Source organism: Canis lupus, chromosome 14, assembly GCF_011100685.1.
Source record: "Canis lupus familiaris isolate Mischka breed German Shepherd chromosome 14, alternate assembly UU_Cfam_GSD_1.0, whole genome shotgun sequence".
NCBI lineage: Eukaryota > Metazoa > Chordata > Mammalia > Carnivora > Canidae > Canis > Canis lupus.
Window position 1 is genome coordinate 32315493 of NC_049235.1, and position 27192 is coordinate 32342684.

A 27192-nucleotide genomic window follows, 5' to 3' on the forward strand; every position below is an offset into this window, starting at 1 on the left:
GTAATGGGGAGCAACTATAATGAATATAGTCTTCTTTTTGGGGGTGATGAAAACATTTTGGAACTAGATAGAGGTGGTTGTTGCAACAACACTGTGATTGTACTAAATGCCAATTAACTGTTCACTTTAAAATGGTTAACTCTGTTATGTCAATTTCATCTCAATTTAAAAAAAAAAAAAAAAAAACTGTGTCAGTTGTTAGAAGACACAATTTCTAGACCCGGGTTCTAGGCCAGCTACTTATAGCTGACCTCTCTGAGCCTCATTTCTTCATCTGTAAACAGGTTGGAAACAGATGATATCCAAGGTTTCTCTCATTTAACTGGTGCTCTATATCTGCAGCTCTGAATTTTTAAAGAATTGTATCATATAGGAATTTATCTGAAAAACAAAGCAGGAAGTATTGGTTAATGTTCTCAACAACAGTTGTGCAGGAAAGTCATTAGAAAGTTTAACAAAATTGCTTCTTGTAACAACTAAACAGAAATGGACATAAACATTAAAAGTCAATTCAATGAAGGCAATTCTGCAAAGAGTAAAACTAATGTGTTCTAAGATTACAGTTTCCTAGCAGTCTATAAACTATACCTAAACTATATCTAAGGGCAGAAATTAGAAAATCTAACCACAATTATAAACAAAAAATAGATGAAAGAGAATCTAGAAGAAAGGTTGGATTAAATGAACTCTTGGGGATTTTGCCCCAATATCAATTCTTTTGGGCTTTGGGAGGTACTGTGCATCATATAGCCTGAGATCACTCTATGTTGGTTACCTATATTTCTGATTTAGACTTAATACACACACACTAAAAGTCAGATGAGCCATAAAAATTAAAGAGAGTAACACATATTTTCAACCCTACTTTCATAAGGTGGCAGAAAATACCAAAGACAAATAAGCAAAGCCAAAGGTTTCCTCAGGAAGCAGCTTTGGATATATTCCAACATAACAAATGTTGACCTGAGTTATCAGAATTTCCCACCATACAGCAGAGTAGAAATAATTTTAGTCTAGAAATTTTTTGTTTAAAGATTTTATTTATTTATTCATGAGAGACATACAAAGAGGGAGAGGCAGAGACACAAGCAGAGGGAGAAGCAGGCTCCATGCAGGGAGCTCGACGTGGGACTCGATCCTGGGTCTCCAGGATCACACCCTGGGCTGAAGGTGGCGCTAAACCGCTGAGCCACCCGGGCTGCCCTTAGTCTAGAAATTTTAAGCCAAAAGATGTCAGCTGTCACAGCCAAAGAAAAATCTTAACATTCCCATGAATCATCTAAATCTGTATTGTTAATACTAAACTATGAGATGTGGCCACAGGTGACTGCTACAACTGACTTGCTGAGTAGTTTTTAAATAAATATCAACTGAGTTTTAGAACAAAGGATACCATTCATATCCACCTAAACATCAGGTAAATTGATAAATGCAATCCAAAAAGAGAAAAGGAAATCAGGCACTGTTTAGCATAATTGTGCCTCAATTTTCACCTTGCTAGGTACATCTAAAAACTATAAATACAAAAAATATAAAAATGCATGTCATAACCCAGCTGTTGTTCCCATGACCTATCATATCATAGGCTTCATCTACTTGGTGTCATAGCCTCAAAAAAGGAGTTTCATAATTCAAATGCATATGAAATAAGGTCACTGTATACAAAATCATCTAATTAAACAAAGCATAAAAGCTGTAATTATGACATATATTTTGCTTAGTAAAAGCACATGGGTTTTAATTACTAGTTAACATGATACGCTATAATTATGCAAAAAGTCTTGTTTTCCACTTAGTATACAATTTTCTTATCACTACATCAAGCTATTACGTTTACTACATTACTACTTACCTTACTTTGACCAAAAATGTACTGAAAAATTTTTAGAATGTTTTGAATGAACGCTTCATCAAAAGTAATTTCATAGTACATTGGCAAACTAGGGTAGCTCTTTCAGACTGCAAGTAGTATACTTTGAAAAGCTTAAATTTTAAAAGAAAAATAAACTTGCTGCACTGTTGACAGGGAGGTCTATCGCATTTTCCAAGTTTAACAGTGCAAGAAAATCAAGTTACATGTCAAATTAATAAAAATGAGCTGCAAAAAAATAAAATTAAATTAAATTAAATAATAAAATAAAAATGAGCTGCAATTAACCCATTTATTCTTGCAACAAATTTGAATCAGTTTAACAATTATAAATTTCTAGGTCCATATACAGTTTATACTTTAGTTAAGCTGAGTGGTTACTTTGTGAAACTCACTTCAACTCTCCATAATTAGAATTCTAATGCATAAATAAGGGAAGTTTGCATGTGTTATAATATAGCCCTTTTTCACTACTTCTAAGTCTACTCCAATTCTTTCACATTGGGGAAAAAAATTAAACCCATAAATAGTGGCACACAAATCTGAAACTGGACAATTACAATAGTTCCTAAAAATTATCAAGTGTAAAAGTAAAGAAATAGTAAAGGCTTTGCCAGTGTTAGGTACAGCAGAGTGCTAAACTAGCACATAAGCAACAGAGCGTGTGCACAGAACCATACTATGCAGAACTGACCAAGCCTTGACATTCCAAGGCTGCCACCTGCCAGGGTCAGAACAACACACCAGGCCTCTAACCACTTAGGGAACCTGTGGAACAACAGCCCAGAACTCCGGATCTCTCCTCCATGAATCTTAATCAATCCAAACCCCATAACAAAGAGGGGTACAGGCTAGCATGTCCTATGATGTTCAACCCATCAAGGTCAAAATGGATTCCTGAAAAAACTATTCACCCAATTTCTAACTGTCATCCACTGTGGAATTGATGAATGTATTTTTCACATCAATTCTGAACCCACTATGCCCTGTTATTTTTGGTCACTACCAAAAGATAAATTTATTCAATTACCAGTACTCTCCTGTACACTAACCACTGTACTGTTCATGCTTTTTCCTCCATTATCCAACTTCCCACTACTTCCCTCCCACCCAAAGCTCTCCTCTAGGTTTACTCTGTTCCACAGTAAAACAAAACTACATCCTCAAAAACTTCACTCTTTAAGTAAAAGCTGCTTCTCCAGTGATCCTATCAAAGGCTGCTTATTTTTTCATTTATCACTTACTCCAACTTTCTGATGCAGAGTCATGGTCCCAATTATAACTCGGTCAGTTTCCTATAAGAATCCCCGTCCCTGTGCAACTCCTGCATTTTGAAATTAACTGGGGGAATTTTAAAGTCCCACTGCCCAGGTTACACCACATAGAAATTAAATCAGAATTTAGCTGGGGATGACAGCAGGCTGTTAGGCCTTCCAAGGTGCAGCAAAATTAAGGTAAGAACATTAGTAGTTTGTTAAATTCCCCAGGTGACTTCAACATGGTCACAAGTAGGAACTACTAATCTCCAAGATGCTCCTAATTGTTAATTCAAAACTCCTGATACAAAAAAAGCAAAACAAAACAAAAAACCTCCTGATACATGGCACACAACATTTTTCTCTATCCCAAGTACTACAGAACCTTGAATCATTTAGCATACATATGGATAATCCATCCATCACTCTACTTTTACTATCATTAACATTTCACATTTGCCAACTTTCAGTGCAACTCCACTTTAGCCATTGTAAGACCACACTCATCATCACCTTGTCTTCTCTGAATGGAAAATGTGAAAATTAATCTTATTCTCTGACTACAATCTTCTAGCTCTAAATTAGTTATACCAACTGTATCTATTTTTGTCATTCAGAGTCGCAGACACTTGATTCTTGTACATTCTCCTTATTTAGCCCACTTCTGTATTCGCTTCACTATCTAGATTGGACTCCATGGTTCACCATTTCAACCAGTCTCTTGCCAATATCTTCATTTATCACATTATGTTGAAAGTGCTTGTTTATTTTCTGATATATGCCATATGCTATAAGTCTCATGAGGACATAAATTGTGTATGTTTTGTTCAGGGATGTATTCCTGGTGCCAAGTGTAACATTTGGCACATACGGTAAGCTCTCAGTAGTATACATTGAACGCACACTATCCTGATCAATCATCAAATCAAGGTTATATAAATCAAGATTTTTTTTTTCCCAGTAATAATCTTCAACACTGTCTTCCTTTCTGATCATCAACTGGCATCTTAACACTTAGGTCTACTTATCCTTGGTTTCTGTGTCAATTCATTGAGCAACTGCTATCTCCAGGGTGTAGGGAAGAAACAGTCTAAGGTGTACCACCAAACAAAAACCATTGGAAAAATTAAACACCTCAGAAATTTATCAAAGCAGGAAAAGGCAATTCACATTACTCCCTTAATAGTAATTTTTTCAAGTTTAATGAAAATTCTTTCATGTGTTTAAATATTAAGAAAGGCATGGAAGTAAATACAGTTTTTAAAATGGAAAAAGTAAACAATACTTTTACTTTTTACTAAATATGCTTCTGCACTGGTTTACTTTTCAAGAACCATGTGATCTTTTTAACAAAATAATTAGTTTTTTGCAAATAATTCTTTATTATTTTCAGATTGCACATACCACTTTTTCACACACCATATTCCTAATTGACTTTATTAGCATTCAATTAACAATTCACTTAAAATATTTAAATGAATACGCTATTACTAACATTTATTTCTAGCAAGCAACGATCATAAAGCCCCTCATAACATTTGTACCTCTAAGTAGAATATAGGAAACATCCTCTTTGGGAAAGCAAGACAAAATAGTTGGTCAAATTATGGTAATAATGAGGAAATAGCTTAACACACATGTCCTTTAAAACAGATTTGCATATGGAAAATATTAAAGAAAAAATAGACAGTATTGTATATTGCCAAGGTCTAATTACTTAATTAATAAGGATTTTAGGGCAGCCCCGGTGGCCCAGCAGTTTAGCACCGCCTTCACCCCAGGCGTGATCCTGGAGACCCAGGATCAAGTCCCACGTCAGGCTCCCTGCATGGAGCCTGCTTCTCCCTCTGCCTGTGTCTCTGCCTATCTCTTTGTGTGTGTGTCTGTCATGAATAGATAAATAAAATCTTAAAAAAAAAATAAGGATTTTAAAATGTTTAGTAGGAAGTATGACATTGGGAAGGTGGAGATGACGAAGGCAGAAGCTGCTGCAAATGACTGTGAAGAGGCAGGTGGACCATAAACAGAGATAGATGATCCTCAAGAGTATCACAAAGTTAAGAATCTTGGATGTAGAGTGACACTGAAACAACCAGCCAACCTAAAAAAGGATCTCCAAAGTTAAGAGCCAGAGACTCCAAATGCGCTAGGAGAAAAAAATAAATAATAGATAAGCACTGCAATTATCATGAGATAATGCAGCCAGGAATTTAGTGAGCAGGTGGGGAGTAAGCAGATGACAGGGGCAGAGAGGGCAAGATTGGAAATAGAGGGTCTCTCTGCTTTTGGAGGATTACTCCTCCTCCAGGGGCATGACTAACCATGAAGAACACTCACAGAGAGGCAAGTGAAGACAGGAACACTGCAGAATTGCAGGTCACTGTAGTTAGCTTCCCCCCACTAAAGAGCACAGCAGTTGTTAATTACCCAACACTGAACAATGTCAATCCGACTCCTCAGCACCCTCAAATCTCAGTAAAGTCTTCTATAAACACATACACAGCATCTAGATAGAACACTAAATTCACACACAAAAAAAATATTTTTAAAATTTCAAGTTAGGGGATCCCTGGGTGGTGCAGCGGTCTGGCGCCTGCCTTTGGCCCAGGGCGCGATCCTGGAGACCCGGGATCGAATCCCACGTCGGGCTCCCAGTGCATGGAGCCTGCTTCTCCCTCTGCCTGTGTCTCTGCCTCTCTCTCTCTCTCACTGTGTGCCTATTATAAATAAATTTTTAAAAAAGTTTTAAAAAAATAAATAAATAAAATAAAATAAAATTTCAAGTTGGAGAAAACTGCAATGACAATTTCAGCTCTACTATTATCTATTTGATCTTGCCTATGCAATGCTTGATACTATCTCCTGAAGCTAACTACAAAAAATGCATTGCAAAATTTAAACACCTTTTGACACCAAAAGCACAATCAACCAAAGAAAAGTAGATAAATAGAACTATTTCAAAATTAGAAAATTTTGCACTCAAATGATACCATCAAGAAAATGAAAAGCCAAGGCACCTGGGTGGCTCAAAGGTTGAGCATCTGCTTTGGCTCAGGGCGTGATCCTGGGGTCCTGGGATTGAGTCCTGCATCGCCCGGGCTCTCCACAGGGAGCCTGCTTCTCCCTCTGCCTGTGTCTCTGCCTGTGTCTCTCTCATGAATAAATAAAAATCTTTTTTTTTTTTAATAAATAAAAATCTTAAAAAAAAAAAAAGAAAATGAAAAGCCAACACACAAAATGGGAGAAAATATTTGTAAATTAAATCTCTGGTAATGAGCCTCTATGTATAATATAGAAAAAACTGTTAAAAAAATAAAATAAAATAAAATAAAATAAAATAAAATAAAATAAAATAAAATAAAATAAAATAAAATAAAATAAAATAAAATAAAATAAAATAAAATAAAATAAAATAAAATAAAATAAAATAAAAAAAGAAAAAACTGTTAAAACTGAATAAGAAATAGCCCAATTGTAAAATGAGGATGATTCAAACACATATTTATTCAATGAAGATAAATGGTCATGAAAAGATGTTCAACATCATTAAGCGTAAGGGAAATGCAAAACAAAACCACTATGAGATACCACTTTTCACCCACCAGATAGCCATCACCAAAAAAAGAGAGATAACAACAAATAATATCAAGGATGTGGAAATTAGAACCTTCCTATATTTCTAGTGGGAATGTCAAAGTGGCACTTTGGAAAACAATTCACAGTTCCTCAAAAGGTTAAATATAGTTACCATATAATCCAACAATTTCATTCCTACTGTACATCCCAAAAGAAATAAAATGTCCACGCAAAAACTTGTACACAAGTGTTCACAACAGCATTATTCATTCAGAATAGCTCAAAAATGGAAATATCTCCATGTCCACCAACAGATGCAAGGATACACCAAATGTGGTGTACTGATACAATGGAATATTATTAAGCAAGACAAAAAATTTGAAGTACTGATACATGCTACAATATGTATGACCCCTGAAAACATGCTAAGTGAAAGAAGCCAGTCACAAAGGCTGCATGTGCTGATTCCATTCATAGAAAATGTCCAGAACTGACATATCCAGAGAGTTATTTGTGATTGCCTGGGGCTCAAAGAAGAGAAAATTTGGGAATGGTGGCTAAAAGGTTAGGGTTTTTCTATTTGGGAGTAAGGAGTTCTACAGCTTATTGCAGCAACAGAGCATAATTCTCTATATTAAAAGTTACTGAATTATACCCTTTGAGTGAACTGTATAGTATGCCAATAATATCCCAATAAAACTATTTTTAAAATTACCATTTGCTAGCTAAATGTCAAAAAAAAGAGGAAATAAGCAAAGCAGGCTACACAGATTGTTTCATTGAACAGAATCAATTCAAGATAAAAACAATTCAAAGGACCAAGTATCTAAAAAAACTTAAAGTGAAGAAAAGGTACTATCTTTTGTAGTGGCTCTCAGCCAAGGACAACTTTGCTCACCAAGAAACATTTAACAACATATGGAGCCATTTTTGATTATCAAAAGGTTGTCCTGTGCATCCTACACAGCATCCTAATGCACAGGACAACCACTTAAAACAATGAGAAGAGAAAGGGGGAGGAGGAAAAAGAAGAAAAGGAGAAAGAAAAATGAAGACATTACCTATTCTGGATTAAAGATATTAACAATGATATTGCTGCAATAGATCCCGGTTCAACCTAGGGAAATTTTAATATAGTGAATATTCAATGACAATAGGAAATTACTGGTCATTTTATTAGGTGCGACAATAATGCTGTGGTTATATTTTTTAAAGTCCTCATTTAATGCGATCCCTATCAAAATACATTTTTCACAGAACTAGAACAAATTCTAAAATTTGTACGGAACCACAGAAAACCCCAAATAGCCAAAGCAGTCTTCAAAAAGAAAAGCAAAACTGGAGGCATCATGATTCCAGACTTTAAGTTATATCACAAAGCTGCAGTAATCAAAACAGTATAGTACTGGCACAAAAACAGAGATCAACAGAACACAGCAGAAAACCCAGATATAAACTCACAAATATATGGTCAATTAATCTTCAACAAGGCAAGAAAGAACATTCAATGGGGGAAAAAATGTTCTCTTCAACAAACGGTGCTGGGAAAACTGTACACAGCAACATGCAAAAGAAAAAGTGGACCACTTTCTGACACGATACAGAAAAATAAACTCAAAAGGATTAAAGACTTAAATGTGAGATAGGAAATCATCAAATTCCTAGAAGACAACACAGGCAGTAAGTAACCTCTTTGACATCAGCCATGGCAATTTTTTTCTAGTTATGTCTCCTGAGGCAAGGGAAACAAAAGCAAAAATAAACTACTGGGACTACATCAAAATAAAAAGCCTCTGCACAGAGAAGTTAACAATCAACAAAACTAAAATGCAACCTAGAGGATGGGAGAAGATATCTGCAAATGGCATATCTGATAATAGGTTAGTATGCAAAATATATAAAGAATTTACACAACTCAACACCCAAAAAACAAATAATCCAATTTAAAAATGGGCAGAAGACATCCCACCAAAGACATCCAGATGGCCAAGAGACACCTGAAAAGATGTTCACCACTTACCATCAGGGAAATGCAAATCAAAACTACAATGAGATACCAGCTCACACCTGTCAGAATGGCTAAAATCAACAGCACAAGAAACAACACAGGTTGTCGAGGATGTGCAGAAAAAGGAATCTTTGTGCACTGTTGGTAGGAATGCAAACTGGTGCAGCCACTTTGGAAAACAGTATGGAGGTTCCTCAAAAACTTCAAAATAGAACTACCCTATAAACTAGCAATCATATTACTATTTACTCAAAGAATACAAAAACACTAATTCAAAGGGATACATGGACTTCTATGTTTGTTTATAGCAGCATTATTTACAACAGCCAAGATACAAAAACACCCCAAGTGTCCATCGACTGATTAATGGATAAAGAAGATGTGGTACCCACACACACACATACACACACACACACACACACAATGGAATATTATCCAGCCACGAAATCTTGCCATTTGCAATGATATGGATGGAGCTACAGAGTATTATGCTAAGCAAAATAAGTCAGAGAGAGACAAATACCATTTCACTCATATGTTACTTAAGAAACATAACAAATCCAAGCAAAGGGGAAAAGGTGGGAGGGGAGGATCAATAAAGAGACTCTTAATTAAAGAGAACTGATGGTTACCAAAGGGGAGGTGGGTGGGGAGATGGGTTAAATAGGTGATGGGGCTTAAGGAGTACACTTGTGATGAGCACCATGCAGTGTAGAGAATTGCTGAATCACCATATTGTACATGTGAAACTGATGTAATACTGTATGCTAACTATACTGGAATTAAAATAAAAACTCAAAAAGCAAAAACAAAAATCCTTATTCTTGGGAGATTATTTAAGTATTCTAAGAAGTGACATAATACCGTCAATTTACTTTAAAATGATTTGGCTAAAATAACAAAAATAACAGAATCAGAAATAAAGCAAATATGACAAAATGTTAACAATACAGGTACTTGGTACATGGTTGCTAAAGCCAATATTTTCAAGGTTTCTGTGTGTTTGAAAAAATTGCATTTTAAAAAACTGATTAGAATTTTATTTTTATATATATTTTATATATTTCTATAAATCATTTATTTTTAAAATGCTCTTTCTGAATGACGGAGAGCGTTTTACTTCATTACATTTCTTGAAACAACCATGGAAATGTCTTAATAGGGAAGAGAGAATTATTCTACAATATTCTTCAACAACAGAAAGAAAACATAAAAAAAAAAATTAAGATCTTGAATGTTCAGGTTTCTCAGTAATTTTCTTCCTATTCCATAAATAACTTGCTCTCTTTAGATCCTGTCACTATGATATTAAACTAAAATAAAATGTATTGTTCTAATATAACACAGTATTGCACTTGGCATTTCTAACCCAACAACTAGTCTACTGTCTACCTACCCTATTAGGGCTACATTATACTGCATAAAATCCTCAAACTTCAAGACTATTCTCTGGGGCACCTAGGTGGTTCAGTCCGTTGAGCCTAACTCTTGGTTTCAGCTCAGGTCATGATCTCAGTGTTGTGAGATGGAGCCCTACGCTGGGCTCCCCCATCAGTGCAGAATCTGCCAGAGATTCTCTCTCTCCCTCTGCCCCTCCCCCGGCTCTTGCACATTCACACAGAGGCTCTCTAAATCAATTAATTATTTAATTAATTAATTAAATAGTTAATTCTTTAAAAGTTCTTTTAAAAAATAAATCTCTACCTCATACTGAAAAATAAGCTTAGTTACATGGCAATTCATATTAAGTGCCTTTAACAAAAGTGAATTATAAAGAGTGAATTTATTTAATACACCCAAAGATGTCCATTTACAAAAGTATTCCTCTACTAAAGTTCAAAAAACTTTTACCACAGCAGTTCATGGGTGCAAAAGCAAGACAAGACAGGCCATATTCATATACGGCCCCCTGTTCGCCCTCATTCACACATGACTATAACAGTATAAGAATAAAAGTTTCAATACTCACAAATCAACTTATTTTCCCCATCATGTATCATCCAAGTGTAAATCAAAACACAAGCCTATCACAGTAGAGAGAGCTAGATCTTCAATGCAAAGCCTAGCAATGAACTATCATCAATCTTCTACCTTTCCTTTCTATCTTATGAAAAGGAGCATCCTCTAAGGCAACAGTAGAAACCATCTTTTACTAAGTGCTTAGTATTGTCTAGGACCTTTACAAACCACTTTATATATATTTAATTCTCACAACTTTGACATAAGTTGTATTACAAACTCTATTCCACAGATGAGGAAACAGCTAAATCATAGAACTGGACCATGAAGTGAGCTTGGTTTAAAATTCAAGCATGTTCTGAACCATTATTTTATACTTATTCTCAAGTAGATTTTTTAAACAGGGAGTTGGGAGGGGATGGGCAAAAGTCCACACACAATATAGGAGTAATCAAATAAAAGTGATTTACTGAGATTCAAATATTCAATTTACCAAAAAAAATAAAAAATAAAAAACACTAGAGTAACTAAAGTGACACTAATATCTTAAAACCCTTGGTACTCTTTAAAAACCTGATGTAGATTTTGTAGGTAACAATATTCAGATAACTTTCAGGGTATGTTCTAGACTGGGCAGATACACATAAATTTCTTTCACATTCCTGATGGCTGTACAGTAACAACTCAGTATCGGAACAATGACCTTTGAAGTACCACAAGATCATCTTAATTCACAATAAAAAAACAAAGTTCAACAGTGTTCATTAACTCAGAGATTATGAGTCTTTTTAATCATAATAAATTCAGATAAAAGGCATACCATCATAAAAAAATTATACTGCACTGTATTCCTTTAAATAAATGTATAGTTTAAAAAAAAATAAAAATAAAAATAAAAAATAAATAAATAAATAAATGTATAGTTTTATTTGTTCACCTCTTAAATTAACAATAGAAAATATCCTTATACCCATTGGTGGCATGTAAGTTAAAAATGGAAATTAAATACTCTATCGTGGCCTGTTTAATGTATTTACAAGAGGGCAGCCCCAGTGGCTCAGCGGATTAGCGCCGCCTTCAGCCCAGGGTGTGATCCTGGAGACCTGGGATCAAGTACCACGTCGGGCTCCCTGCATGGAGCCGGCTTCTCCCATGCCTGTGTTTCTGCCTCTCCCTCACTCTTCATGAATAAATTAATAAAATCTTTTTTTAAAAAATGTATTTGCAAGAGAGAGAAAAGGGTAAAGGTTGGGGGAAGAGCCCCGAGAGGGCAAGCTCCAAGCTTATAGAGAGGAGAATAATAAAAGCGGCAAGGGGAAAATAATCAACATATCCATAAAGCATCACCGAAAAGGAAAAAATAAGTATAGAAAAGAAAATACAGATGTAAATTCACCCACAAAGGACTTTGATGGCATAATCTCCAGCTAAGTAAAATGGTTTTTTTTTGTTTTTTTTTTAATTTTTATTTATTTATGATAGTCACACAGAGAGAGATAAAGGCAGAGACACAGGCAGAGGGAGAAGCAGGCTCCATGCAGGGAGCCTGACATGAGATTCGATCCCGGGTCTCCAGGATCGTGCCCTGGGCCAAAGGCAGGCGCTAAACCGCTGCGCCACCCAGGGATCCCAGTAAAATGTTTTTATAACAAGAACACTCCTCCTTGTGTAGAACAGTTTATCATATTCTCAGATGAATGCTGACAGGCAGCTGTTGTATGAAGGGACTGAAACAATTTATATGCTTAATATACGTATTTAAACTTTTAAGTACAAATTTTATTTATAATAATATAGTTCTATCCTTTTCTTAACTCTTTGCACAATACTACTAATACTAATCACACCACTATATATATATTTCTTAAAGGATTTTTACATCCCTTATCTATTCCATATAAAAGGAACAATCCAACAGAAATGCTTATATAATTTCAAAGCTACTTTAGGTAAAACTTTATCAAACTGACAAGAAGCATAGTATTTCCCATAAGAGAAAACTGTACAACACTGACATTTTTAAAGCACAATATGAAATTATACTATAACATTTTTCTTTCACTCACCTACACTAAAAGCTTTACTATAGAAGAAATATATTGGTTAGTCAAAAGTTCTAGTTATACCAATTCATATTGTACAGGTATCACTTCTTGATTTCCTCATGAAATTCAGTCTAAATCTAGCTCTTAATGTAATACATAAATTAGAAAGTCAAAACTGAGACAGAAAAGAATTATATCATCTCGGTCAAAGAGGACTTCTTTGTTTAATTTGACATTTTAAAACCTCCACTATGAAACAAAGAACACAGATATAACAACTTCAAACACTAAATTCTAAGTTATGAAAATAAACTACTTGCTATTTTCATCTGAAGAAATAATAAAAAAAAAACCTAGTATTTACTGAGTATTACTGTGGGAAACATCATTCAGTGTTTAATGTGTCATTTCACTTAATACTTACTATAACACTAGACATAAGTACCATTAATTTACAGTTATGCAGATGAGAAAACTAAGGCTCAAAAAGGTTAATAACTTTTCAAAGTCAAAATGCTCAAAAGTGACAAAACTCTGATTCAAATCCAAATAATCTGACACCAGCCATCACTCTTAACCATCAGCATACACTCTTCAGAAATTCGGAATGTTCAATTTGTGATCAGAAAATACAGAGCAGCCCCAGTGGCTCAGCAGTTTAGTGCCGCCTTCGGCTCAGGGCGTGATCCTGGAGACCCGGGATTGAGTCCCACGTCGGGCTCCTGGCATGGAGCCTGCTTCTCCCTCTGTCTGTGTCTCTGTCTCTGCCTCTCTCCCTCTCTCTCTCTTTCTCTCTGTCTCTAATGAATAAATAAATAAAATCTTTGGGGAAAAAAAGAGAAAATAACGTATATACGTGTATATAAATAAAGATATACAGTATGTAGAAAACAAGATTAACATGTGCCCCAGTACAAAAATAAACACATTAATTTTGCATTAGTGCCCACTACCTATTGAATATCCTCAGTTATCGGACATTAACTTACAGAGCCTTTTTAGTTCATAAAACACATTTTTAATAAATTATAAAATACTGGGGTGCCTGGGTGGCTCAGCAGTTTGGTGCCTGCCTTTGGCCCAGAGCATGATCCTGAAGTCCCAGGATCGAGTCCCACATCGAGCTCCCTGCGTGGAGCTTGCTTCTCCCTCTGCCTATGTCTCTGCCTCTCTCTGGGTCTCTCATGAATAAATAAAGAAAATCTTCAAAAAAAAAAAATTATAAAATACTCTCAGGGCAGCTGAGTGGCTCATTGGTTGAGCATCTGCCTTCTGCTCAGGTGGTGATCCTGAGGTCCTGGGATCGAGTCCCACATCGGATTCCTGCAGGGAGCCTGCTTCTCCCTCTGCCAATGTCTCTGCCTTTCTGGGTGTGTCTCTCATGAAGAAATAAATAAAACCTTTAAAAAAAATTATAAAGTACTCTCAAGACTGATTTTTCTAAAATTTCTATGTAATCAACATACCCAACTCTTTGTATAATACATTATTTTCAGTTTCTTTTTCTATGTTAGACCTTACAAGCTGCCTCCAACCTCCCCCTACCCCATTTCCTCTTTCTCTTCTTTTACCAGGATTAGACTATTCCAAAGGTTTAAGTGTTGAGCACTTAGGCACCACTCAAGAAAATACATCAGATGTTAGTAATTAACATCAGGTATAAAAATAGCTGATTATATTAATAACTGCAGTCTGATTAAACACCCTGAGAAAAATATGCCATCTCAAATACACTCGAGAAAAGAAATCAAGAACAAATCTAAAGTACAATATTATGACTTAAAGAAACACTGGATAAAACATCTTAAAATCAGACCAATTACTTCCCAAAATTTATGTAATAACTAAAATAAGATGAAATTTTATTTTATACTTAACTCTTCCATTAGCACTGCACAACTTCAATCAGTTTTATAATTTCCAAGCCTCAAATAATGATAAATCCAAAAGCCATTCTCCCGAGACACAAGTTGTCACACAACCCTGGCCTTAAAAGTCATAATACAAAGAATCACACATCCTCTCTGATGCCAAACCATAGCCAGGCTAAAAATAGTTCCAGGGTTCTGGGAGCAAAACCAATTCAGGTTTAAGCATAGTAACATCCAAGGACTCTCCAATCATGTAGAGCTACGGTCAAAAGCAAAACAGGATTCGCAGTAAGGGTTTCACCGATGCATCAGAATAAAAAAAGTTCCTCAGGAAGTTGAAAGAAAACAGTGCAATAAACTAACAACAATAAATTTTTCCAGTTGATATATATGAAGTGTTTAGTGCTAACTTAAAGATCATTAAGCCAGTTTAATTTTCACAGCTGAACACAGAATTGTTTCATTGAACTTTTCTGGTACATATTTCTGAATTAATAATGGAATTTTAGATGGCTGAAATGATCTAACAATGTTCTGTCTCTAAAAATGACACTGAGAGGCTTTGTAGTCAAGAGATTACGGTAGCAGCTGCCCTCCTTTAAAACATATCCCCCAGATTTCCAACTTTCTGAAATCCATGACCAAATTTTTACTCATATTTATAAACTTTGAAGACAGTATGAAAGCTTATACAAACTGTGAAACAGTCAACAGAACACCACAAAAATCAGCATTATTGTACTATTAGAAACCAAGCTATATCTAGTTCAGGAATACAAATTTTAAGTACTCTTAATACTTAATAAAAATCAAGTATTGGGATCTCTGGGTGGCTCAGTGGTTTAGCGCCTGCCTTTGGCCCAGGGTGTGATCCTGGAGTCCCGGGATCGAGTCCCACATCGGTCTCCCTGCACGGAGCCTGCTTCTCCTTCTGCCTGTGTCTCTGCCTATTTCTCTCTGTCTCTCTCATGAATAAATAAATAAAATCTTTAAAAATAAATAAATTAAATAAATAAATAAATAAATAAATAAATAAATAAATAACAAGTATTAAGAGATACAAGACAAAAATCTAAGTTGTTCTTGCATTTATAATTGGTCATATAAAAATAAAATCAATCTAACCAGACTTTTACCTGAAGGAAAAATCGAGACAGAAATACATTCTAACAAAAAGCCTAGTATTCAAAATTTTTTGTCAAACTTTTTTGTTTTGAGATCCCAAACACAATATTCAACCACAGTGTCCTATCAAAAAATATCTAATGGACATTGATAATAACCAATCCTTGAAAGGTAACTGATGTGATAGCATAAATTTATGGTAGACAATTTTTGTCTTATTTTTCATTTTTACCTTAATCCTGCTGATGAGAATATTCAACATTCATTCCCTCAACAGGTAGTGAGGACACTAGATGTTAAGCTCTATTTCAGGTACTGGGAACACAACTGTGAGCCTTACCTTTAGGATTTTACATTCAGTAGGGAAGAAACACAAAATAAACATATGAATGAATCTATAATAGATGAGAATGGAAATCAAGCATTACTTCCATCAGGGTAATTCAGCCTGGCCCTTCAGTAGACTAACATGGACCTCTTTAGGAGACTCAAGAGTCTTCAGGAAAAAAAAAAAAAGAAAGAAAGAAACATGACAAATTCACAGATTTTTTTGCTTCTCTGTTCTCATTTTTTTTTTTTTTTGGTTGTTTTTTCATTTATTATGAATTAGCTTGGAGCATATACAGACAAGAGAGATGGGCTGACTCTTCAATAGCAAAAACAAAAACAAAAAACAAAAAACTCATTTTTAAGCTGCCATGTCATCCAAACTGGTAGTTTTACCTAGAGTTATAAAGCTAATGCAAGTAATTATCTTTTAATTACATACTTCAACCTTTACTTCCCCTTAATTTTTCATCCTTTAATTATGTCATCTGTTTTATTTTGACATAAGACCTCAAGGCTTCAACTGAATGATTGCCAAACTGGCACAATTTAGCTCTGCTAGTGAATTTTCTGAGGACAGGTTTCAGATCTGACTCACTACTTCAGCACCAGAACTTCTCATGTGCCTACCACACAGTAGGTGTATTTGTGGTTAGTGAACAAATTAAATCACAAAGATTAATCTCCAGTACAAATTATAACCAAAGCTTTATGAAAATTGCCCTAACAGCTTTTCCTTTCAAGAATTTACCAGGGTTAAGAGATTTCTTTTCCCATAAATATTTAAGATTATATACAAATGACTTCTAACTCTCAAAAAAATTACTTTTCCTTTTTTTAAGATTTTATTTATTAATTTGAGAGAAAGAGCACAAGCAGGGATTTTGGGGTGGGGGGGGGTTGAAGACAATACAGGCTCCCTGCTCAGCACAGGGCTCAAACCCAGGACCCTAGGATCATGACCTGAGCTGAAGGCATATGCTTAACTGACTGAGCCACCTAGGTGCCTCTAAGTAAACTTTTTTCGAAATATGTGTTGGAACTTCTCTTTCGAAAATTCGTTGGAATCAGTTTACCAACAGGAAACTAACCTCATTCCTAGTGTGCAGGACATGCTCTCAGTCCACTTTTTTTTCACTTAATCTATTCTCTGCTTCCCCTGTAACTGCACCAGTGGCCAAGAGGCACCCTCTTTCTCCAGGGATCCATCTATCTATCCACTAAGAAGCCAGTAAGCCATAAAGCTAGATAAAGCTTAGGACCTAAATTCACACCTGTGCAAGACATAGGAGAAAAAAAATGATGGATTAGCTACTAATATCTGCATAATGACCGACAATTCACAAGCGGTTATACTCTCATATTATCTGATTTTCACAACAATGTGAGAGCAGCTAGGAAGGTACTATTATTACCCAATTTTATAAAGAAGGAAACTAAGACTCAAATTTCAAACAACTTTCCTAATGGTCACATCATAAATAAGTGAGGTTGGGACTCATTCTTATATTACTTAATACATAGGTTATTCATGTGTTGTCTCACTACTGTGATAGGTGTAATTTGTTGATAGACATGAAGATGCATCACTGTGATTCCGGACTATTTATTCACTCAATTTTAACTGCTTTTGTTAGGCGTAAATTAGTTTTAAAGCTGTCCATTTGCTTTAATTCAAACTTCCCTCTCCTCCCAAATATTTAAAGTGTTGTAATATCAAAATTAAACCTGAAAAATAGAAAGTCAATTTTAGATTACCATCAACAGAGAGGGCACTTAATGGTCTGTAAAACCACAAAATTTCAAAACACATTTAAAAAGCCATACCCTGAGAACCTCAGTCAGGGAATGCCATAAAGTCACTTAGCTTTGCCACCAAATGGCTAGCTACTCAGTGACCAGCAATGAAAACGTCCCCCAGATAGAACCTGTTTTCTCCCTCTTCCAAAAGTTCATGCTCCCTCCTTTTCCATTATTACTCAGCTAACACAGGTTGGCTGATTCCACCTAAAGCAAACATCCTCTCAACCCTTTTCCTTCTTCAAGAGATTTCTCTTTATTCCACAGTTATACTAGAAATGAGACCAAACATAAGCAAGCACATCTTAACAAGAGTAGATTAATACATAAAATACCCTTATATAACCTGCAAAAAGCTGTATGTATGTTGGGAGTTACTACACAAAAAGATGAAAAGCCAGTACATTTTTCTGTGGCCTTACGACATACAACCAATACCTTTAATCTTTAAAACTATACACATTTCTACTTATTTCTTAGTTCTTCTCCCAATTTAATTCCATATCCTCCCAAATACTCTTACAAATTTGTAGCAATTAATATGATACTTTTAACCATAAACATACAGTAGACTGGTTAAAATATTTTTTATCAATGTCTATGGAAAACTTGTCAACAAACTTTGGAACAATCCATCCAAACACCAGAGTCATATACACTGGTATGTCCCTAACTAGGACTCCCAAGGATGGTTATGAAAATCAAAAACCTCTATTTTAATATTTCAAAGTACTGAATGGAAGACCTGTTTAATTAGTATAAAGTTGTAGGGCTTAATTAAACTATCACATATATTTGCTTTTGCTTGCAATTCTATCAACTAGCTAGCAAGCTGCTGATCAGGAGTGATGAGCAAGTGGTGTATGTGTGCTAGATTAATAAAACATAATGAAAATATTTATGAATATAACTTATTTATAAACTCTGTGAAAATCTCCAATAAAAAGGGGGAAAATAAAACAAAGGCCTTTTAAAATTCTTTTTTTTTAAGATCTTATTATTAAGTAATCTCTACACCCAACACGGGGCTCCAACTGAGATCCAAAGTCGCACATTCTACCAACTGAGTCAGCCAGGTGCTCCACCCCTTTAAAATTCTTGAGAAATGGGAGGCAACACTCAACTTAGCTTATCAAAAGATGCTAGACAATGCTGTATGTACAGTGACAAGCCAGCCTCATTCTAGACAGTGATGTCCTTCCGCTCCCCTTATAAAATCTCTTTCCTACTCTTTAACATCCTTTGAATGCCAATGGAGTTATGATTCCTGTTCTGGTGAGTAGCCTTTATAATATCATTAATCATTTAAAAAATAGCTCATGCAGTTTAAAGACTAACCCATCCCAAGAATATTTCTCTTAACAAATATATTAACAAAATCAAGTTATAATTTTTTACGAAACATTTACTATAGGCAAGAGTGTGTTAAAAAGAGCCCTCAAAATCTGGAGACCTTTCCTTGTGGCAGAACTCATCATATCTCAGGATCTCCCAAAGAGAGACACAAGAAACTCTTTAAGTCTCTGTATTAGAGTTCTCCAGAGAAACGGAATCAATAGAAAATACTTATGAAGTTTTTTAAAGGAGGTCTATTACAAAGGACTGGTTCAAATGATTATGGTGGCCCACAATCTGCCATCTGGAAGCTGGAGAGCCAGGAAAACTAGTGGTAATTCAGTCCAGAGGCCTGAGACCCAGGGGACCAAGAATTTAAATCCCAGTCAAGGGAAGGAGATAAAATGAGATCTGATGTCCCAGGTCTAGGCAAAAAGGTGGTGGGTGGGGCGGGGGGGGGGGGGGGGGGGGGGGGAGGCAAATTCCTCCTTCCTCCACCTGTGGCCTCTATGGATTAATTACATGTACCTACCCATAATGGGAGGAGCAATCTACTTTAAAGAGTCCACTGATTCAGATGTTAATCCCACCATCATCCAGATACACCCTAACAGACACACCCAGATATACTGTTTCATCTGGGCACCCCCTGACCAGTTGAACTGACAAATGGAATTACCCATCACATGGTTAAAGGACTTCGCCATAAAATGCAAACTCCATCACCTTTGAAAGCAAATCACCTACCAAAAGCTATGAGAAATCCTGAAAGAACAAATCTATTAACTTCCTTTGTGCAAATATTTTCAAAATGAATTTGAAATACAGAAGTTTATTTCCTTAACAGCTATTAGCCTAGGACTTCTCTAAAAGTGCTACATAGTATGCCTTTTCCCATCTGCATCTTATTTGTTAACCACAAAATCAACAATTAGTGTTACTATATAAAAACCAACAAATCTGGATGGCAGTGACTTAACACAAACATAAACCATTTTTATTTAACATTTACTAACACCTCACATTTGAGCACAACCTAAACACTATTAAGTTTAAAGTTACACCATTTTCATTTTTTTATCAACAGGCTGGTAACTGATTTTTATGCAAAAAAAACAACCTCCAGAGTATACCACGGCTCTGGTTTAAATTCAACATATTTTCCTACATCTTCTATACCTTTTGTTCTCTGTAATAATAAATGCTCAGAACCATAACCCTAATGGCTTTTGAAAAAAAGTTTAAAAATGTGTTTAATGAAAATTCACTGATAAAGGGACACCTGGGTGGCTCAGTGGTTGAGAATCTATCTACCTGCCTCCGGCTCAGGGTATGATCCTGGGGTCCTAAGATCGAGTCCCGCATCAGACTCCCACAAGAAGCCTGCCTCTCTCTCTGTGTCTGTCATGAATCCATAAATAAAAACTTAAAAAAAAAAAAAAAAAGATAATTCACTGATAAATATTTCATTACATTCTAATGTATTTCATTATATTCTCATGCTGTGAAAATTCAGATTAATTGAAACAAATTCTCAAGTAAATATTCCATACTCTAATTCTGATATACGTAAATTTACACTTATTTTTTTTAAATAGATGGGTGGAGGGTTAGTAGGTGCTAAATAATTTTCAAGTATACTATGACAAATAGAAGTAACTTTAAGAAGTCAAAAAAGAGGAAAAGAAAGTAGAAGGAGAAAAGATTAACTAGACATTTAAAACAAACCTGTCATCCCTAAATGAAAAATGCAAAAGACCCACAGATATGGCTAGCAAGTCTTCTAAATATTTCAATTGTATTAAGAATGAAAATAATACAAATTAAGGCCAAAAGTTTAAATGTAAAACTATGTTAACTCCTCTTTAGGGAAAAAAAAAAAAAAAAAGGCAAGAGGACTTATGGGGGCGGTACTTCCAGTTCATACTAATCTACCAAATCACAGGTTTCAAAGTTCAATATACATATTAATTTGCTCAACTGAGTAACTTAATGTGGCCCTTAATTGATCCCTTGAATGAGTTTTCATTTCTGAGAAGGTTTCAAAGACCTATTTTGACAAAATGCAAAACTGAAAAGTTTCCCATGAACATTTATCACTACTATTATGTATCTATATACCTGGCACCCATACCTTGACTCAAAAAAAAAAAAAAGTCTAAAAATAGTCTACTGATGATTATCGGCGACAAAAGAAAATTAATGATGCATTCCACCCTGAGCCACAAAAACAGTACACAACTGGAATAAAAGGAGATAGGTGTGACTCATGGCTCCATCACCTGTTACACAGTATTAAGCAAACTATTTTAACTCTCAGTCTTCTCATCTGGCTATTGAGGATAATATCTCAACCTCAATGCTGAGATGTCAAAACACCAAGCAAACAGTACCACTCACCACTTTCTGAGCACAACTTACGCTCGTTGAACAAGAGATTCTTTTGTAACATAGCCCACCATTATATATTTTAAGATCTTACATGAATTAAATCACTTCCCCTATTATCTCCTGATCTATGTTAGAACTAAGAAAGGCAGTAAAACAGAGTCTCATACTACTAATTTTTTAGTAACCCATATTGAGTACAATTTTATACATAGTAGATATCAAAACAGGACTATTTCTGACTCTTAAAAAAAAAAGCTACAGTAAAAACAAAAAGTCTTTAAGTAATGATAATTCTCAGTTTACTGACTGACAATATTCAGACAGGAAAGCAGTGTATTATAAAAAATATCAAGAGAGCTAAAAATTACTTCCTGAAAGCTATGGAGTCAGAATTCTACTGAGTAAGGAGATGGGATTCAAGTTTCACATTTGCCACTACAAACTGTTTGACCTTGGACAAGTCTCTGGGCTTCAATTTTCTAATCTGTAAAATGACTATTAAAAACCAAAGATAAAAATCCAAGTACCATTCAATCTGGGCCTTCCTTCAGGAAGGCAATCCAATGTAGTAGTTAACAGGATGGACTCGGCAGGGGCTGCCCAGGTAGGAAACCTGGCTCTGTCACTTACAAGCTGTGCACTAACACACACACACACACACACACACACACACGCAAACACTACAGTATGTCTTACTAGTACCAATGACTTACTGATTAAAATATTTCACTGAAACACAAAATCATTTTATAATACGGAAGATCAGAAGGTACAGTCCTTCCAATTCAAGACACTAGCATTTTACTAGCTGACACGGGCTCACATGACAGCATTAATAACTCTTTTAAACCATGCTGACCTAAGCCAAGTTTCATCAGATCATGTCATAAAATATCATACATTAAAGACATTTATTTTTTTACATGGCTGAAGCTTATTATAAGGCTAATTATTCTCACCAAAATATCACACTGAAGGTAAAAATAGAACTTCTGCTACTTAGGTCTTTTTTTTTAACCTAATATTGCTGATGACAACAGAAACTTAGGATGTATCATCCTAATCTCCGAGAATTAAGTTCCAGGAATTAAAAAATATATATATATGTGGAATTTAGAAACATCAAGTGAACCTCAAACTACTAGAGATAAAGGAGTTCATAAATTAAAATCAACAAGTATTTGCCGGATATATCATATTCCAGGCTCTGTGCATAGATCAAGTGCAACTACCAAAGAGTGAACTTCCTCAGAGCTAGTCAAGTTGGAAAGGCAAGTACATCCTTTCTCATCACATGTTAATACAACAAAAGCCGCTCATCTACAAACATTTCTATTTCCTTTTGGCCCAGGTAGGAATGCTTCCTGTTGCCCATTAAAGTTGTTTTCTTTTCTATCCCTTAGCCCACAAATATGCCCAAACTAGTCCTCTGACAGCTGACATTGGAACCTTCACAGGGTTTCAAGCGAGTAGCTTCTAAGATATTCCCTCAAATCCACAAGCTGCAGGATTTATCTTCAATGACGCCTACAACACCAGCAACATACCACTACACATAACTCGGGTGTTAACTTGGGTCAGGTATCTAATCAGACCAATTTAGTTCTTCCTCTTAAAAAAGTACTGCTAGGAAAGGCAAACTCTACTTCTTCAAAAAGTCTGCCCTTTTTTTTTTTTTTTTTTTTTTTTTTTTTTTGCAAGGGACATGAGACACTAGAAAAGGGAAACTGATTGGCTAGTCATAGTTGCCCTACTTCCATTTCAGGTCCAAGTGGGAAAAAGAAGAAAAACAAAAAAAAAACCCAAGAAAGAAAGAAAGAAAACTGTTCCACAAAGAGTACCAAGGGAGCCTTAAGCAAATCAAGTGTAGATGATAAACTGTACTTTTTGATTCCTACGATTTAAAGAGGTGATGGGGAGCGGGGGGGGGGGGGGCAGGGGGGCGGGGGAGGAGGAGGGGGAGGGGGCGGTGATATAACTGGGCTATCCAAGTGTCTCTTGAGAAAGATGGTCCACTTCACAAAGTAGGCAAAGTAGGGGGTGGGGATGGAGGGATGGGGGGTGGAAACAATCCGGCCGAGGGACAACCCCAGGATGCTGACCGAGCTTGGAGGTAGAGGGCCCTGGAGGCCAGGGACCGGAGAAGGGAGAGCTCGGGCAAGCCGTAGGGCCACGGGAATGAGCAGCAACGCAGACAGACCAACGCTGCCACGGAGCAGCGTGTAAGGGGACACCGCGGAGGAAGCGAGGAGCCGGGGGGCAGCGACAGCAGCAGGGTGACCAGTGCCACGGGCGACGGGCAAGTGGCGACTGCGAAAGCAGCACAGCAGCCGGAGGTGGTGGCACTCTGTTGAGTCAGCACAGCTCCCACTCGGGGGGGGGGGGGGGGGGGGGGGGGGGGGCACTTGTAGGATCCCCGCTGCTCTTCGGGCCCCGGGGGCCCGCTACGGAGGGTCAGGCCCGCGGGCGGGAGAAATGATGTTCTCGGAAAAGCTGGCGCCGGCCCCTTCCCCATTTCACAGGTAAACACTGGCCGCCGTCGCCGCTTACCTCTGTTAACATTATTACACCCCGGGGAAGTGAGCTCCTCCCTAGCCTCGCCGCATGGCAACAGCCGTAGCAGCAGCGAAAACTGCCCGAGCCGCCGCCAACTGCCGAAACAGCTCCTTCAGTCCTCTCCCGGGCGGCGGCTTTACTCGGCTTCGCTGGCTTCCCCCCGGCCCGGCTGCTCGCGACGGACGCGCCGCCATCTTGGAAGAGCGACGTCCGCGTATCTCTGCGACGTGCGCTCCCATTGGCGGGCGCAGGAGCGGCCGGCGGCACGTGACCGTCTCCATGGCGCCGGCGCGTGGGGAGGCGGGGGCGGGCGCTCGGCGGCCCGCTCGGCCCGGGTGGGGAGGCCTCCCAAGCCGGGTTTCCGGGCCGGCTCGGGACTCGCGGGAGTGGAGACTGGGTCCCGCGCGGCGGCGGAGCGGCTCGCGCGTCCCCCGCCGCACGCCGGGGAAGGCCGACTCCGACTCCCGGGCGGAGCGAGACCTGCGGGGACCGAGCCTTGGGCGGATGGCGCTGCGGACCTCGCGCGTCTCGGGGACCCGGCGGCCGATGTCCTGTAGGAAAACTTGCCTCTCTCATTTCCTTGGCCCCGCGGCCGCCGAAGAGCGATCTTGGGTTAAATACGGTCTGAAACTTGCTCCCCGCGCAGTCCCTTCGCCTTCTGAACTTGGACAGAAACTTTCCTTCGCCCTTGCGGGTCGTCAGCGAACCCCCTTCGAGAGTGTGCGACAGGTCGCAGGACTGATACCGGCAGATCAGCTTTACCCACGATCCTAGCGGTCAGGACGGTCGCTCCGTAGGTGATTGGCCAGCACCTGCATGACCGTGAGGGCTGAGTCTTGCTCCTTGTACGAGAGCTCAGAGAAAGCCACTTGCATGCCTTTTCAGTGCCCTTCCTACAGCTCTGCTGGCTCCCTGATCTGTCTGTGTATCAAGGCGAGCAGATTTCGGCAGGTGTCATTGTAAACAGTGCCTACTTAAAACAGGCTTGAACTCCGGCACTCTGTGCTCAGAAGCCCCCGAGACTGACACCATCCTGAGTCCACCCCTGGATGCATTACGGTGTGTGCAATTAGAGGCAGTCACGTCTACCTGGATTTTAAGGAAAGTAGTTTACCTGACCCTGGTGTCAAAGTGTGTTCCTCGGTTTTTGTATTAGAAAACTGGTGTACAAGGAAATTGAAGAGTCTCAGTTTTGACATGCAGAACCCCTTCCGTCTCCTTTTTTTCTTTTTTCTTTTTTCTTTTTTTTTTTTTTTTAACAGAGGATGCATAGGCATTTGGGAAAACTGATGCCAATAGTTTATTCAACCCTCTCCTGAATCTCCTTCCTCCCAGCTCCACTCCTTTCCTTAACAATTGGCACTATTCTATAAAATGAAATTTACTTAGCACATGACTCGTATTCTCAAAAACTAAGTGAGGGCGTTACAAACTCGTTTTACCTCTATTGGGCTGTGTCCTCGCTCGTGAAACAAAATTGTCCATTTAGGTAGTCTGGCAGAAATTCAAGAAAAAACCCCTCATTTTACTGAATTCAGCTAATTGAGGCAAAGTAGTTTTTGTTGTTCTGATCTGCATCTGATACGTAATTTCCATACTGCTAGCCCAGCAGGATTCTGGCCTCTGCAACACAATATGATGTGTTACTGGTATTGACAGATCAAGCCACGAATAGGAAATAGGATTGGAAAATTCTATCTGGACTAAGACGTGATAAGGGAAACTAAGAGATAATAGAGACAACAAGGAAGCTGGAAAAAGATACTGTTCCAACCTGTAAGTAAGAAAACAGAGGAGACTTATTAATATTTAAGATACCAGCTGGTGAATTAAAACTGTAATTTAGGCATCTAGCCCTGAGTATTTAACTTTTTGCACATATTATTCCAGGAGCAGTACGTGGTCACCTATTCTAAAGGTGGTAAAGTAAGTGTAGACATAACTTGAGGTTTGTACCAACCTGTAATATGACCTCAACATGCTTTTAACTTTTAAGAGTTTATCTGTAGACCAGGAGCAAGCCACAATCATTAGCTCCCTGTTTTCTCAGCCGGAGTCCTTTCTGTGACCTAAAAAACCTTATGCTAGCTAGCCTCCCAAGTCCCTCCTCACATCCACCTCTCTGACCTCATTTCTACTACACACTTTGTTCTAGCTTTCCTGCTCCTATAACAGCAAGGCATGTTCTTGCCTTCGGGCCTTTGCACTGACTGTACTCTTATCTAGAAGTATCTTTCCACCAAATACTTGCATGGCTAGATCCCTCACTTTTGTCCCATCTTTAGTTAAATGTCACCTTTTTTCAAAGAAGCCTACTCTGACCATCCCATTTAAAATGTTACCTGTCCCCATCTCCCCTCCCTTGCTTCGGTTTTCTTCATAACTCTTATACCTTCTAACGTAATTACAATTTTTCTTTTGTATTGTCTGTCTTCCTTCCATTAGAACATGAGTAAGCTCCACAAAGACAGGAATTTTTTTGTTCTGTTCAGTGATGTTTCCTCAGCACCTAGAATACTAAGAATATTGACATGGCACTTAGTAGATAATATTTCTTAAGTGAATGAGTAAATCACTTCCTAAAAGACTTCAAAAGGAAAAAGCCTAGTTCAAATTGATTTAAAACAAAAACTTTGGTGTTGAAAGGTTAATTTTTTTAAAAATCGGCCATTGTATGTTACCTTGCGGTTATGAGGGAATTACGTTTACGGTCAGGAGAATGCCAGAGGGAAGTTTATGACAGAATTGTGAGCTACACCTTTATTTTTAGTGGTGGTAGTGGGATGGGGGAATAATAAAAATAAATTATGGTAAAAACAAACTTTACATTTATCTTGGGCATGAATTAAAATTAACGTGCTAGCAAGGGGAGGAACAAACTGAATATGGTATGCCAATTCGTGGAGTTATGGAAATTGAGGAGTTATATAAGTGGAAAGAGAATGTTTACAGAATCAGCTAGTTTAAAATGAGCACCGAATTTGGTATAGATTACAGTTGCATTCCATGTGGCCTTAAAAACATCATATCAGTTGTTACAAAGGAAACCTGGAACCAGCTGATCTGAAATGCT

At 37.4% G+C, this 27192-nt stretch overlaps 1 protein-coding gene across 7 annotated transcripts in view; it reads right to left on the reverse strand.

Moving 5' to 3' along the window:
* The window catches only part of SNX13 (sorting nexin 13), a 179882-nt gene extending 155531 nt beyond the window's left edge, over window positions 1–24351 (reverse strand). For 4 of the 7 annotated variants that reach the window (XM_038557022.1, XM_038557020.1, XM_038557023.1 and 1 more), the window contains exon 1: window positions 24114–24350. In XM_038557022.1, coding sequence (XP_038412950.1) covers window positions 24114–24125 — 12 coding nt within the window. In that variant the 5' untranslated portion in view covers window positions 24126–24350. Of the gene's footprint in view, window positions 1–251; window positions 382–24113 lie in introns of all 7 variants that reach the window. The other 3 variants (XM_038557025.1, XM_038557024.1, XM_038557021.1) reach the window with 2 other exon arrangements.
* Window positions 24352–27192: the final 2841 nt, after the last annotated feature.